The sequence below is a fragment of the Podarcis melisellensis genome (genome assembly GCF_964234715.1).
Source record: "Podarcis melisellensis genome assembly, chromosome: 8".
In the NCBI taxonomy this organism is placed as follows: Eukaryota; Metazoa; Chordata; class Lepidosauria; order Squamata; family Lacertidae; genus Podarcis; species Podarcis melisellensis.
The window spans coordinates 25,404,600-25,419,523 of record NC_138540.1 but is presented as its reverse complement, the minus strand read 5'-3'; the positions used below and the strand labels follow the sequence as shown (position 1 = coordinate 25,419,523).

The following is a 14,924-nucleotide window of genomic DNA, read 5'->3' as shown; positions in this document are numbered from 1 at the left end:
ATGTTGCAATGCAGCAGGGACTACCTAGCAGGAAGGCCTGGCTCCGTGTGGTCCTGCGCCCTCTAGTGCAAAATTAACTCACTTCTTGGAAGTGCTTTAGGATGTCGTTAATGATGAACTCTTTCGTCTCGTAGGGATGGACTCTGGTGAAGGGGTCCAGGTTGATCACAGCATCTTCAAACCTAACCAGAGGGAAGCCCAGGGTGCTTTTCAATGCCTAAAGCAAACAGAGTAACTAGATTAGCATCTTAACACTTTAAAGCAACAGCAACAAAAATCAATAGGATGAACAATTCAAAGGGAGAAAACCGCAACTGTGACTGAGTGAAGTACAATATTGCTTACATCTTCTCCATCTTCAACATTAAGAAATCAAGACGGGTTAGAATTTACATCAAAATGAAATCAGATCAAAAGTCATCATCCCCAACAACAAAAGGGACAGTCTGAAACATGTCTAGACCAGGCAAAAGGAGAAACCGTCAGGGGGGAGGCAACTGCCCTCTCTATGATGCATGAGCCATTGGAGGTTTGTCTAATATGCTGTTGTTGGTTATAGAAGAAACCCATACTATATCTCCTATGGCCAAACCTTGGACGACTCTGCGGTGGTAAATCAGATGTTCTGACAATTCAATTTGCCATCCCCTCTCTTGCCATCTGCTATAGGTAGTAGGGCCAACAGAACATCTACAGTGAGATATGACCTCAAGGCTACCAATCCTTTAAATTCTGTATCCTGGCACTTCTCAGCTAAATCTGGCAGCTTTGCTTATGAATTAATGCAAGAGGCGATTTGTGTTAAATGTGCATGACTTGGCACATGCTTCTCCTCATCTTCTTTTCTTACCTCCCAACCACCTTGGGGTTGAGCTTATGAAAAACGAGAGAGAGAATACAAGAATGGACAGAGCTTTAGCATTCGAAGCCCAGGTGGAGGCTGCCTTTTCTCTTCTGCTCCACTTGTTAAAAATAAAAAAAGACATCTGAAAGGACATCTTGAAAATCTCATTCCGTTTTCCTTCCCTGAGCTTTTTTGCTTTTGGTCTGCACCACGAAAGGCAGCTTCCTTGAGAGGCAACAAGCCTCTTCCCCGTTCCTAAGTCCACTTCCGTCCTGTTTCCTGAGAGGGGCGGACAGCAGCAGCCGCTAAAGCTGTGGGCTTCTCTGGACTGTAAGGACAGCAAACAGAATAACCCTGCCATTGCTTTCCAAAGAGTCCCCAGCACCATTCGGTTTAATGCTCCCTGTGTTTTTGTTGGCATGGCCTGCCCCAGACTTGAGCTCAGAATGAATGCCACAATATGTGTGGCTTTTTGCTGTTGTTATTGTTAATTAAGTAGAGGCTCCTTGTTAACTGGAGGCTAAAAATAGGTCTGTTCACAGTCTTTTTCAAACTGTGTTCCCAGGAAATCCAGGTTCCCTGGAACCTTATCAGGAGTTCTTCAACAAAGAAGCGCAGGAAGGAAAGCAAGAGAAGGGCAGCTCACACCCCAGTGCAGCTCTCCCCACACAACACAAAGCAAAGCTGCAAGAGATCATGCAGTGGCGCACTCTGCTCCCACAAGGTAATGGCCAGGCTGGTAGGTCCAGAAAGTGTTTCGCTTGGATAATGTGCAACAGTTCCATGGCAGGATGTGCAGAGTTTCTTTGGGGGCTTAACCCAGAAGGGTCCCCCTCTCTCTCCAGTGTCAAGAGGGAATGTGCCTCAGAACACTGTTTGCTAAGAATTGCAGGTTGCGAGGGCTGCTATTGCACCCAGGCCCCTTGTGCTGGCTTCCCATGGGCATCTGGTTGGCCACTGTGAGAACAATAAGCTGGGCTAGATGGGTCTTTGGGCCTCATCCTGCATTGCTTTTCATTAGCGGAGTCTGTAACCTGAAGCGTCTGTAACCCGAGGTACCACTGTATATAATTTCACAGAAGTTATACAGTTCCTATTAGAGCATTTTCCCATGAATGCTCTCTCCTTTAAGCCAGAGATGGCGAGTGGGTGTGGGGCACGAAGAGCTTGCGGTCCTCCAGTTGTTGTTGGAGATGGCTGGGCCTGGAGGTGGAGTTCCACATCACTATTTGGACATACTGTAGGTTCTCCCATTCATTTTAAGCTGTACTCAGTTTGATTCCAAATGACCAATTAAAAAAGCAAAGTCTCTGCCGATGATCCTCCAACAGGCTTCCTTTTCAGGATATGCTTCAGGTTCAAGTCTTAACATTGTCACACACATTCAGAACGTGCATATCCTAGAGGCTGCCCATTGCTGTCAACCAAATATTCATCAAGCCAGACAATTGGCAAGACAATCCTCAGTTGTTAAGGGGGGGAGGGGGGAAGAGGCGTGCATTTTACTACCCAATTCTCCCTGGATTCTGCGCTTTCAGCAGATATTATTTCACAGCCTTTGGTACTAGAAATCTGGCTTTCTAAATACAAGGAGATTCTCAGGAAGACTGCAGATCTCCTACAGACCACTGCTTATCTATCACCCTGCAAGAATTTATTATGCAATGCAGCAGAACACTCTGGAAGGATGGGCCCATGAAGCCTTACCTTGAGATCCAAGGGGAGTTTGCTGGAAGTGAAGACACTCAGCTTTATCTGCGGCACACTGATCTTGAAGTTTTCAAAGTAATATCGCTTCCGTGCTCCACCTTGATCAACCGGCTTTTCATGAAGGTTTTCATCGTAACTTTCAACTTCTGTGTTTCAACAACACAACACAGGCATTATTACTACAGTACCTGGGGCATCTAATACCATTGTGATGAATGAGGACAACTAAAGTAATTACAGTATAAATCCAGGGAGCTTACAAGTTAACAGTTTCTGCAACCAACAGTTTCTGCAAAAACATCTGTGAGTTGCACCCAGGGTTAGGCCTACTCAGAGCAGACCCAAATAAATTAATGGAAGTGACTATCTGAGGTCTATTCATTTCAAGGGGCTTACTCTGACTAGGACTTAGTTGGAAGCAACTTTATGAATCCCAACCCAGCTTACTGCTGTGATTTTTGGTACTCCCCATTAATAATCTCCTGCTCCAAATCAGATCATCTTTAAATAAAATATATTAAAATGTGCATTTTATTTATATTTAATGCCCCTTTCCAGGACTGCACTGCAAAATATTCAAACATTTGCAAAATGTTTTGTATGAAATACTTCCACTACTGTCTAGAAAATATAAATTAAGGCCCCAGCATGGCATTTTTTTTAAAAAAGCAAAAGCAGGCTGAAACCAACATAGAAACATTATTGCGGGTGGATGAGATGTATTCTGCCAAAATGTTTTCATCTCAGGCTTTCCATCCCAATGTAGGGAAAATTCCAAGCACTTTTAATTTCCTTTATTTACAGACTCCGCAGGTGTGACTGCGGACCTGACAACGTACCTGATTCTGACTGATCACAGCCGAAGAAACTCAGAAGTTTCAGGAGCAGCTTCTCCTCGATTTGGACTGTGAACTTGCCAGCTGTGATCATCAGATGCTGGAACGAGAGGGAGGTGTGTTCTTTTCTATCGTGCTATGCACACAACTCTTTATAAAAGCAAACACAGATCACACGAGGAGTTTGTAATCTAAATAAATGCGCTCACAAAAAGACCCGTGACACAACCGTATTTTAAACTCTGCATTCTGAATTTCAGCCTTACAGGGCTTCCATTCGGTAACACACAGATTCAGAATTAATACACGCCCAGAAGGAAGCCTGAGGATTTGAACCAGGTACATATGCCAGGAGGCTGACGAAATGTTAACACATAATACAGATGTTTACCAAAACATTAAACGGGTTCGCATTGCATGAAGTCAACTTTTCGTATCTTCAAATAGGTACAAGAAAAAGATAAAATGAAAAGTTGGAAGCACTACAGGATCAACTTGAACCTTAGGGATGTGGTCTCCAACATAGTGCCCACAAATCTGTTTTACTTTTATCTCCCAACTTTGAGGTTCCCTCTTTTGAGATGTGTGCACACACGTGCTATCTGCTTTCTTTGGTCTGCATTTTATTTGTTCTGTATGTGTGTCTCTTTGGGCATTTTGCCTAGGTTCCTTGTGGGGAGTGCGGGGAAGGCTTCTGAAGATCAGCAGGTCTTCTGTGAAATCAATATTTGGTGGTACCTACAAAATATCCTTAGATTTCCAAATATGGCTCTGGACACCCCACCCAGCCCCAAAGCTGAGATATCCCTTCTGTAGGGGATTCAGCATAGGACGCAGGTGGCGCTGTGGGTAAAACCTCAGTGCCTAGGACTTGCCGATCGTATGGTCGGCGGTTCGAATCCCCGCGGCGGGGTGAGCTCCCGTCTTTCAGTCCCAGCTCCTGCCCACCTAGCAGTTCGAAAGCACCCCTAAGTGCAAGTAGATAAATAGGTACTGCTTTATAGCGGGAAGGTAAATGGCATTTCCGTGTGCTGTGCTGGTGCTGGCTCGCCAGAGCAGCTTCGTCACGCTGGCAACGTGACCCGGCAGTGTCTTCGGACCGCTCTGGCTCCCGGCCTCTTAAGTGAGATGAGCGCACAACCCTAGAGTCGGACACGACTGGCCCGTACGGGCAGGGGTACCTTTACCTTTACCTTTTAGGGGATTCAGCATAGAACAAATACAACAAAAAACCTTAAGGTCCCCCAGTGAGATTCGTGGCTGTGTAGGGATTTGAACTCTGGTTTCCCTGGTCCTAGACTGACCGCGCATGTTCAAAAAAAATTTTGTACATCTGTTTTGCTTTTTCTCCAATTCTGTCTACTAGAGGGAGCAATGCCTAGATAGGTACACAGATCCCTTTTCTTCCTAGTTCTGCTGTTCAATAGCCCAAACAATATCCGGTTGTTGGATTACCTTGTATATATCAGTTAAAGGGCTCTTACTGGGAAATTTCATGGCATTCAATTGTAGGGCAGGACCTGTCTCGGTTGCTTCATTTTCACCAGTTTTGGGGGTCAGGAAGAGCATGAAAGGCTGAGTGGTACGAAGGAGCTGGTTGTCCACCTAAACAAGGAGAGAGATGGGGGAGAAGGATCAAGATACCTTGAAGTTGCAAAATGAAAAACAGCTTCCGGTGAAAAACGGTACCCTGATGTTGAAATGGGAACACTTTTACAGGTCCCAAAGAAGACCACGATTTACACCTGTGTTGCCTTAGTAGGCACACCAAGGTCTTCACCGTTATATCAGTCAACAGCCAAAATGACTCCAGCTAGTTAACACCAGTTATTTCCTATTGGCCATGTTATAGCATGTCATTTTCTAGCACTGCTAGAGAGTGTTTCGTCTGTTTGGGTGCACAAGTGCTATCTGCTGTTTGCACAGACACAATTCCATATCTGGGACTGTTTGGCGAACCAGAACATCCTGATCAATGATCTGATTCGAGGGCAAGCTTCCAAGGGAACAGCGACTGCTCCTTATCAAGAGGAAGACAACCAGATCCACCCCTGGCAATCAGCTGTAACCTCCTCCCTCCTGTTTATTTTTCCTTGCGTGTCATATTCACATCTAGCTTATATATTTCCGGGATGAATTTCACTCCAAAGTCTTCTTTCCTTTTGTTCTTCTCTGAGAGTGGACCCATCCAGTTACCTGTATATCCTGTATACTCAGTTCGAGCACTTGACCCGTTGACAGCTGTGTGAAATGGACGTTAATGCCGGTGAAGCTCGCAAACACCAGCTCTTCTGGGGCCTTGTTAACTAAAGATAAACCTATTCCGCCTTCCAATTTCAACTGGACCTACAAACGGAGCAGAAACGAAATGGGTTGAAAAGCATTCACGCAAGGATTAAACCACCAACGTTTCTATTTTTCAACCTGGGGGCTTCAGTTGGGGACTTTTGCATTCAGAAACAGGGTTCACATCCCCTGGACGTAAAGACTGAGGACTTGTAATTAGAACAACCTAAATCGGGTGTGGGGAACATCAGGGCTGGGGACAAAATGTGGCCGCTGTGCCACATTTGGCTTAGGGTGGTGCTGTGGGTTAAACCACTGAGCCTAGGACTTGCCGATCAGAAGGTCGGTGGTTCGAATCCCCGCGACGGGGTGAGCTCCCATTGCTCGGTCCCTGCTCCTGCCAAACTAGCAGTTCGAAAGCATGTCAAAGTGCAAGTAGATAAATAGGTACCACTCCAGCGGGAAGGTAAATGGCGTTTCCGTGCGCTGCTCTGGTTCACCAGAAGCGGCTTAGTTATGCTGACCACATGACCCAGAAGCTGTACGCTGGCTCCCTCGGCCAATAAAGCGAGATGAGCGCCACAACCCCAGAGTCGGTCACGACTGGACCTAATGGTCAGCGGTCCCTTTACCCTTTATCTAACTGGCCCTCAGGACTGTCCCACACACTCTCCCCAGGCCTCACCCCTCACCAACCCTGCCTTTTGCCATCCTTGAGTGTTTTTGCCTGGGTAAATGCCACAGAGAGATACAAGTTGGAACTTTTGCATGGTTGCCACAGCCTTTCAAACAAAGCCAAGAGTCACGTCCATTGCAGTGCCTGCTATTGCCTGTGCCCCCCCCCCCCAGAAGGCTGCCATGAGGAAATGTGGCCCTCGGGCTAAATAAGGTCCCCCACGGTTGATCTAAGGAGCCGTTACGTTTCTGCATGAACCTCCTTGGCACAAAGCACCCGTTTTGCTCTGGCTCTGTACTTTTGCAGTCTGGGTTCTGTGATTCATCTGCAAGGGACTCCTGTGTGTTATGAAATGCAACCCCAGCTCTTTTGAGTCCATAAACAGGAGTTCCTTGCTGGCTACAGCTTGATGTTTCAGAATTAAAACAGTGAAAGTTATTAGCAGTCGAATTTAGACTGTGAATGCTCCAAGAGGAACTCTCTACATTTCACGATGGGAACTCTCTCTCTCAGATCCAACCCTATCGGTCTCTGCATCAGGTCTGCAATGCAGAATTTCTGAAGCACAACGAAGTGCAGTGGCCAATGCCTAATTCAGATTTGAAAACGAGAAGAGTGAGTGAGTGGTCCTTGTTACGCAGCTTTGTCTGTTGAAAAAACAGCAGCAACAGCAACAACCTCCCAACCGCAGATAGCAGCTTTCCTGACTCACTTCCAATTCTTGCTCTGTGTCAGGGTTCTTCAGCTTCCGCAGATCGTGCTCCAGCTCATCCCCTTCATATGAGAAACGATCATTTCTGCGTTGGTTGAAGTCTGTTATCTAATACAGAATACACTATTAGGATTTTTTTTCCCCCTCTACAAGGCCAATTAAATCCACAGGCCTCAAAACAGCACCCAGAAACAAAACCTGAAACCTGAAATAGAAAGTTTCAGTAAGAAATTGATGAATTGAAAAGAAACTGGCAGTAACAAAATATCTAATGCAACACTTTGTTCCTAGTTGGTTCTGTATGAACTTCTGCATCTTTAAAGGAGTCCTATATCCGTGTCCCCATCATCTGGTGGGGACACAACACAAGGTCTTCTTGGAGGTGGTGCCCAGGTATGGAAATCTCAGTGCCAAGTGATCTGCCTGTTTCTCACTCTCTTTGCCTTTAAGGTAGCAGCGAGGAACCTGTGACCCACATGCCTCAGCAGAGCAGGTCTCCCCATTTGGCCTGTGAAGCTGGGGTTGCAGGCACCGCCAACAAGCAGAGTCTGCAAATGCTGGTGCCTTTGTAGTTTGATTCCAAAGCACATTTGGGGATGGGGGGTAGAAACAATTTCGCCTGATATAACTGGGTTGTCAGGTGGCCGACAGGTAGGCAGCCCTGCCCACCTGTAAAAATGGCCCAGGGAGAACTTAAGCATCGTGCCCAAAGGCTTCTGCACCCGTTTTAAATTGTCATTTTAAAACAAAGTAATTGCAAGATGCTTTTCAGAAGCAGGGGCATTCTTTGATAGCTTTTGTTATCGGTTTCTAATTTATTAGCACGGCTGCTATTTATTTCCTGGCTAGTGGGTTTTTTTTGGGGGGGGGAGGTGTGGTAATTGTTTTGTTAATAATCGTCAGCCAGCTTTAGGGTCCCCTTTCTGGGTATGGAAAAGCACAATATAAACACTGCTATACTGAAAGATAGCACGGGTACTGAAAGATGCATTAGCTTAATTTGCAAATGTTAAGTCACCATGCCTATGTCTGAAGAACTTTGGCTGAGGCCATTCCCCCAGTGCCTTGTTTAGCAATGCTCAAAATATATGAATGCATATATAAACAGTGGACCTTTGGTGCAGTGGTGTTTCAGCATTTTCTGGAGGCATGACTGGTAAAGACATTACAATCTTTTCAATGATGCTTTAAGACATTAAAAAAATCTGGGATTTTTAAAGGCTAATGCTGCTTCAGCCTGCTTTTAGTTTTTATAATGTTTTGCTGCCTAAAAGTTATGAAAGACACTGTGGTTTTCTATTGGCATTCTGTATGACTAACTGTCTATGTTCACTGCGTATCATGTCTGGATGAAGATCGGTTTAGAAATACTAAGTTGTATTCAATGTCAGGCCAACTTAAAAATAGGCCTGGTGAAATGAATGAACGGGAAGGACACGGCTCAACAGATGTCAATGGGTCTACTCCAAGCATAACTTAGTTATAGAAATAAATCTCCATGGATCAGATGGAGAATTTCCATCACCTGCAGGACTCTGGTTGGGCCATCTGGAATGACCCTGACTACCAAAACTCCCGAGCCAGGCCTCATCTTCTGATTGACAAACTGCTGTTCTGGTGGAACTGGACCTAACATCTCCAGGGACGTATCGGGTCCAAGAACGACTTCTGCTCCGTCATGTAGCCCTGCAATGCCTCCTTTTGCCTAGAAGGAAACAGGAAACAACAGAGAAAGCGGAAAGAGATTAAAACTAAATAAAGTGGTACCTCGGGTTACAAACACCTTGGCTTACAAACATTCCGGGTTACAGACTCCGCTAAACCGGAAGTAGTACCTCAGGTTAAGAACTTTACCTCAGGATGAGAACAGAAATCGTGCGGCGGCGGGAGTAGGAGGCCCATTAGCTAAACTGGTACCTTAGGTTAAGAACGGTTTCAGATTAAGAACGGACCTCCAGAATGAATTAAGTTCGTAACCAGAGGTACTACTGTAGCACTTTCTATTCAGAGCACCTGCATTTTCAAATCTTCGAGCCGATATATTTTAGCTGACTTGAGAACTTTTCCATGTACAGTGGTGCCCCGCAAGACGAATGCCTCGCAAGACGAAAAACCCGCAAGACGAAAGGGTTTTTCGTTTTTTGCGACGCTTCGCTATACGATTTTCCCGGAAAGGCAGGCAGGGGGGAGCAAAGACTTTTGCCCCCCGCCCGCCTTCGGAAGAGGTCCAGGACCTCTTCCCAAGGCGGGCGGGGGGCAAAAGTCTTTGCCCCCCCTGCCTGCCTAACCGGGGGCTTTTAAATCGTCCCGGGACTGTCCAGGGCGATTTAAAAGCCCCCGGACGGCTTTTGAAGCCTCCCCCTGCCGCCCGGCATCGGGGCATCGTCCCGATGCCGGGCGGCGGGGCGAGAAAGCCTCCCCCCGCCGCCCGGCATCGGAACGATGTCCCGAAGCTGGGCGGCGGGGCGGGAAAGCCTCCCCCCGCCGCCCGGCTTCGGGGCATCGTCCCGATGCCGGGCGGCGGGGCGAGAAAGCCTCCCCCCGCCGCACGGCATCGGAACGATGTCCCGAAGCTGGGCGGGGGGCGGGAAAGCCTCCCCCCGCCGCCCGGCATCGGAACGATGTCCCGAAGCTGGGCGGGGGGCGGGAAAGCCTCCCCCCGCCGCCCGGCTTCGGGGCATCGTCCCGATGCCGGGCGGCGGGGCGAGAAAGCCTTCCCCCGCCGCCCGGCATCGGAACGATGTCCCGAAGCCGGGCGGCGGGGCGAGAAAGCCTCCCCCCGCCGCCCGGCATCGGAACGATGTCCCGAAGCCGGGCGGCGGGGCGGGAAAGCCTCCCCCCGCCGCCCGGCATCGGAACGATGTCCCGAAGCTGGGCGGGGGGCGGGAAAGCCTCCCCCCGCCGCCCGGCTTCGGGGCATCGTCCCGATGCCGGGCGGCGGGGCGAGAAAGCCTTCCCCCGCCGCCCGGCATCGGAACGATGTCCCGAAGCCGGGCGGCGGGGCGAGAAAGCCTCCCCCCGCCGCCCGGCATCGGAACGATGTCCCGAAGCTGGGCGGCGGGGGGGGAAAGCCTCCCCCCGCCGCCCGGCTTCGGGGCATCGTCCTGATGCCGGGCGGCGGGGCAGGAACGCCTCCCCCCGCCGCCCGGCTTCGGGGCATCGTCCCGATGCCGGGCGGCGGGGCGAGAAAGCCTCCCCCCGCCGCCCGGCATCAGAACGATGTCCCGAAGCTGGGCGGGGGGCGGGAAAGCCTCCCCCCGCCGCCCGGCTTCGGGGCATCGTCCCGATGCCAGGCGGCGGGGCAGGAACGCCTCCCCCCGCCGCCCGGCTTCGGGAGAGGTGCTTGCGGAGAGGTCCGCGAAGCCTGTCCTGGACCTCTTCTGAAGGCAGGCGGGGGGCAAAAGTCTTTGTCCCCCCTGCCTGCCTTCCCAGGGGCTTTTAAATCGCCCCGGACAGCGGAGAAGTCCTCCGCTGTCCCGGGCGATTTTAAAATGCCGCCCGCCAGAAGAGGTCGGGGGAAGGCGGTTTCCATAGGAACGCATTAATTGATTTTCAATGCATTCCTATGGAAAACCGTGCATCGCAAGACGAACAACTCGCAAGACGAAGAGACTTGCGGAACGAATTAATTTCGTCTTGTGAGGCACCACTGTATTCTTTTTTTTTTTTTTTGTCGTTTGCTTTGGTTAGGGGCTCCTAGCAAACTGACTTAAGGTCCAAACCTGTGCAAGTTTGCTTGGATGGCAGTCCCACTTAAGTGTATGGGACTTACCTGGGAGTGAATGCACCCAGGACTACAGCCTTAAAAGGCCAAGTAATAATTCAGCAGGACAAACAGGAAAGGAAACACAACGGGCCCAGGTACTAGCACAATATGCCTGTACCAGATTATCTTTACTGGGTTTTTCCAGGAACCTAGGAAGTCACCTTATACCAGGACATTGGTCCCTCTAGCTCACTATTGTCTTAAACTTACTGCTGACGGCTCTCTAGGATTTCAGACAAGGGATATTCCCAGCCCTACCTGGAGATGCCGGGGATCAAACCTGGGACCTTATGAATGAAAGGCTGATGCTTGACCACTGAGCCACGGCCTTCCACTTCTTTGCAAAGCACTACAAATAACTACATGGAATTAGGGAGGAAAGGGAGGCAGACAGGGCAAATAGAGGGATCACAAATCCCTTTAATAAAGAATTCTGAACAGTGCATCTGTTATAATATAGCTTACAAATTAATTCCAGATGGATAGTTCAGAGTAGGCAGTCTTTGATCAAAGATCTCTGAGTTACTAAAATACACTCCCCCCCCCCACTCTTTTCTCTTTCTCTTTTGGTAAATCAGGTTTGATTCTTAATGACATAGTTTGCATTCTCCCTTTGAAAATCCTTTTCTTGTGGAAAACCAATTCACCGTAATCCTACCAATTTTAAGTTTTTAGCTCAGGGCTTTCTTTTCCGTTAAGCTTTCTATTGTGATCACAGAATTTAAGTGAAAAGGTTTTTGGAAACAAAAGCTAGACAAACGTAAACAAAGCTAACAAACCACACAGGCCATAAATAATTCCTGAAATGCAAGCATGGTGGCAATGATCAAGTTTTGGCAGAACAGGGATGCTCTGTGGATTTCTTTACTTTTCCTTCTGGGCTGACAAGAGGCCGGGGCAGGCAGAGCTGTCGTGTGCTTTATATCTCAATTCTTATGCTGGTTTGTTGAATTTATCAGTCACTTCTTACAACCAGCAGGGATCCCCGAAGCAATTTGCAGAAAACTTTTTTTTAATGCAATGTAATCAATATAATGACCCCAATGATACAATGCAGAATATAGCAGTGCTTATAAAAGAAACCCCCCAAAACCCCCTCAACGGGAGCTGAAAGCATAAAAGGTCCAACCCTCCCCAATCCAAACCAAGAACGAACACCTGACAGAGAGAAGAAAATCCAGGTCTCTATTGCTGTCCTAGTAGATGGGGAAATAAAAGAATGTTTCTGCTTGGTGCTGAAAAGATAACAATGCTAGTGTCAGGTGAGCTTCCCTGGAAACAGAGTTGTTCTGTGGCTGGAGGTCCACTAGAGAAAAGACCTGCTCCCTGCTATCTGCCGGACCTCTCTGCTAATAGGATCTGGGGGGGGGGGGTTAAGCTGCACCCCTTAGCCTGTTTTTATTGGGCGAGAAGAAACCAGAAGAAGAGAAGGGAGGAAGTAGGGGGAAAGCTGCAATGGACAGAGTTGAAAGGAAGGGTGGGGTGCTGGGGAGGACGGGCTGTAGCTCCACGGAAGAAGGTCCAGAAGGTCCCAAGTTCCACCCCTGCCAGCTGGGGAGGACGCCCACCTGAAACACTGGAAAGCTGCTGCCAGTCAGTGCAGGCTCCTGATGTTTTCAGGCATGCAACCCACCTTTAATCAAAACATCTCTGCGGTGGGGTGGGGCATCTTGCGGGTGAGGACAGGCAAGTTACTATGACTGACTGAGGTGGCTGAGAACAGTGTGTCACACTCTTTGCTTCAGCCGCCGATTTTGGCCATCGGTCATGGATGCTTTAGCTTAAGAGTCCTGCATTGCAGGGGGTTGGACAAGGTGACACTTGGGGTCCCTTCCAATTCTACAATCCTTTTCTTGATATATTTTTTTTACCATAGTATTTGTCAAGCGGTCGTGCCCACTGATCCGAGCTTGGATCAGGCTGCGACTCAGCCATCAGTCTGGACCCACCCGTCGAAGAGCAGCGGTGTGGAAGACAAATGGTCTAAGCCAACATAAGGTGACTCCCTAGGTTTCCATGAAAGCTCTAGGCAAGACATTTGTTCAGACCTCTTGCTGGAGAAACCCGTTCCTCCCCCTGCACCCGGCTGGGTATGGAGGGAGAGAAGAAGATGGGGTTGCAGAAAGAGAGGAAGAGGAGTAGGTTGAAAAGAACGAAGAGGGAGATTGGTTGGGAAGGGGAAGATCTCACCCTTCCCTGATGGTCTCATAACTTTGATCCCTGACCAATAACCCCAAGGAAATGTGTGTCTCAAAACAAGAAAGGTTCCCCATGCCGGCTATAGCGCAGAATGACCGTGTGTGTTAAGTTAAGCTCAACTGGAGAGTGACTAGGTTCAGGGCCACCCTGCGAGTTCCAGAACACAGCTCTCCCACCCAGCTCTCCACATTATATGGCTGGTCCTGAGCTACCACAGAAAGCTGGCGGCAGTTAAAAAGCCTTTGTCTTTGAGCTACTCATGCGCTGCAAATTAAAATCAGGCCTATGGATCAACCCGTACCTTTGTCCTGGCAGAAATGTTCCAATGAAATGCAGAAGTTGGATGAAATAACGCCCCGAAGGCAGTGGGTGGCTTGTGGCTTACTGAACAGATTCATGGGATTCCTGGTTAATTGTTGTTGTTTTTAATAGATCACAGGCTTTTTCAGCCCTAGGGCCGCATTCCCTTTAGGGAAACTTTCTGGGGGCCACGTGCCAAGGCCAGAGGCAAAAGTGGGCAGAACAAGGAATGTAACGCCTTACTGCTGTGCAGTAGAGAACTTTCTACACACACCCCGTCTCCATCCTCCACCCGGGCAAGCAAGAAACATTTTCATAGGACCTTTCCCAGCCAGGCACAAATGGTCAAGGAAGGTGTAAAGCAAGTATGGATATAACCCAGACAAAGTCCTAAGGACCAGACAGAGAGGCCTGGAGGGCTGCTTCTGGTCCCCAAGCCCAGAGTTCCCCAGCCCCGTTAAGGGGATTTACAAAGGGCTGGTCCTTGTTCACCTCGAGAGACATCCAGGGGAAAAAACACCCAATGCCAACCTGAACGACAAGCCCGTGCATGCCACAGACGAGCTTCCCATCCCGAAAACTCCAGGTCTGTGTCGTGCTACGCCGCCGGTCCGGCTTTCTCAGCATCAGCGGTTCATACCTGAAAAAGCAAAACAAGTTCATCTGTGCACCATTTGTTTTCCCCCAGGTTTTTTTTTTTAATGATCTATGCATTTTAGTTTATTTCATTTCTACCCACCTACAATGCTAATTTACAGAAAGGCTGTTGCCCTCTGATGAGCAGTGGGATGCACTGTTTTTTGCAAGTAAGGCCGACAACTACTCACAGAAATTCGCTCCCACAAGAGGTAGCGACGGACATCAGCTTTAAAACTACTGTTTACCTACCTCTCTCTATCCTTCATTTAGACAAGCACCAAATTTCAAGGGCACATTCCAGCCAGGCAAAAAACCCATAAAACAAACAAAAGAAACCCCCACAAAACACTCAAGGAGGGCACAAAAGAGGAAAGTGAAAGTGTGTGTGGCCTTAAAGGTAAAGGGACCCCTGACCATTAGGTTCAGTCGTGACCAACTCTGGGGTTGCGGCAATCATCTCCCTTTATTGGCCGAGGGAGCCGGCATACAGCTTCCGGGTCATGTGGCCAGCATGACTAAGCCGCTTCTGGTGAACCAGAGCAGCATGCTTTCAAACTGCTAGGTTGGCAGGAGCAGGGACCAAGGAAGGGGAGCTCACCCTGTTGCAGGGATGCAAACCGCCAACCCTCTGATCGGCAAGTCCTAGGCTCTGTGGTTTAACCCACAGCGCCACCCGCGTCCCTCCGTGTGTGGCCTTAGGCCTGATTTAAAGGCCGAACAAGTGCCAGCTTCATAACTAGTGCATTTTCTTCCTCTGCCCAATTTATTTTTCACCCTGCAAGAGTGCCCCTCCTGACAGCAATAATGCAATTACATTTTGGGAAGCAGCACAGAACAACTGATAAGGCAGAATTATGTGTGTACAGTTTGGTAATAATCCATCACTAGCGCACCAATGCACCATCAATGACATGTTGCAGGATACACCTGAACTTTGGCAATAAACTCAAACTCCT

The 14,924-nt window shown here is 48.7% G+C and overlaps 1 protein-coding gene across 12 annotated transcripts in view; it reads right to left on the bottom strand.

Annotated features, from left to right (window-relative positions):
• VPS13D (vacuolar protein sorting 13 homolog D) overlaps positions 1-14,924 on the bottom strand; it is a 115,019-nt gene that overhangs the window by 35,477 nt on the left and 64,618 nt on the right. For 11 of the 12 annotated variants that reach the window (XM_081923360.1, XM_081923359.1, XM_081923355.1 and 8 more), the window contains 8 exons: positions 13,861-13,969; positions 8,590-8,769; positions 7,065-7,172; positions 5,587-5,736; positions 4,846-4,995; positions 3,394-3,490; positions 2,552-2,700; positions 83-217 (listed from right to left, as the gene is read on the bottom strand). In XM_081923360.1, coding sequence (XP_081779486.1) covers positions 83-217; positions 2,552-2,700; positions 3,394-3,490; positions 4,846-4,995; positions 5,587-5,736; positions 7,065-7,172; positions 8,590-8,769; positions 13,861-13,969 — 1,078 coding nt within the window. Of the gene's footprint in view, positions 1-82; positions 218-2,551; positions 2,701-3,393; positions 3,491-4,845; positions 4,996-5,586; positions 5,737-7,064; positions 7,173-8,589; positions 8,770-13,860; positions 13,970-14,924 lie in introns of those variants that run through there. The other variant, XM_081923358.1, reaches the window with a different exon arrangement.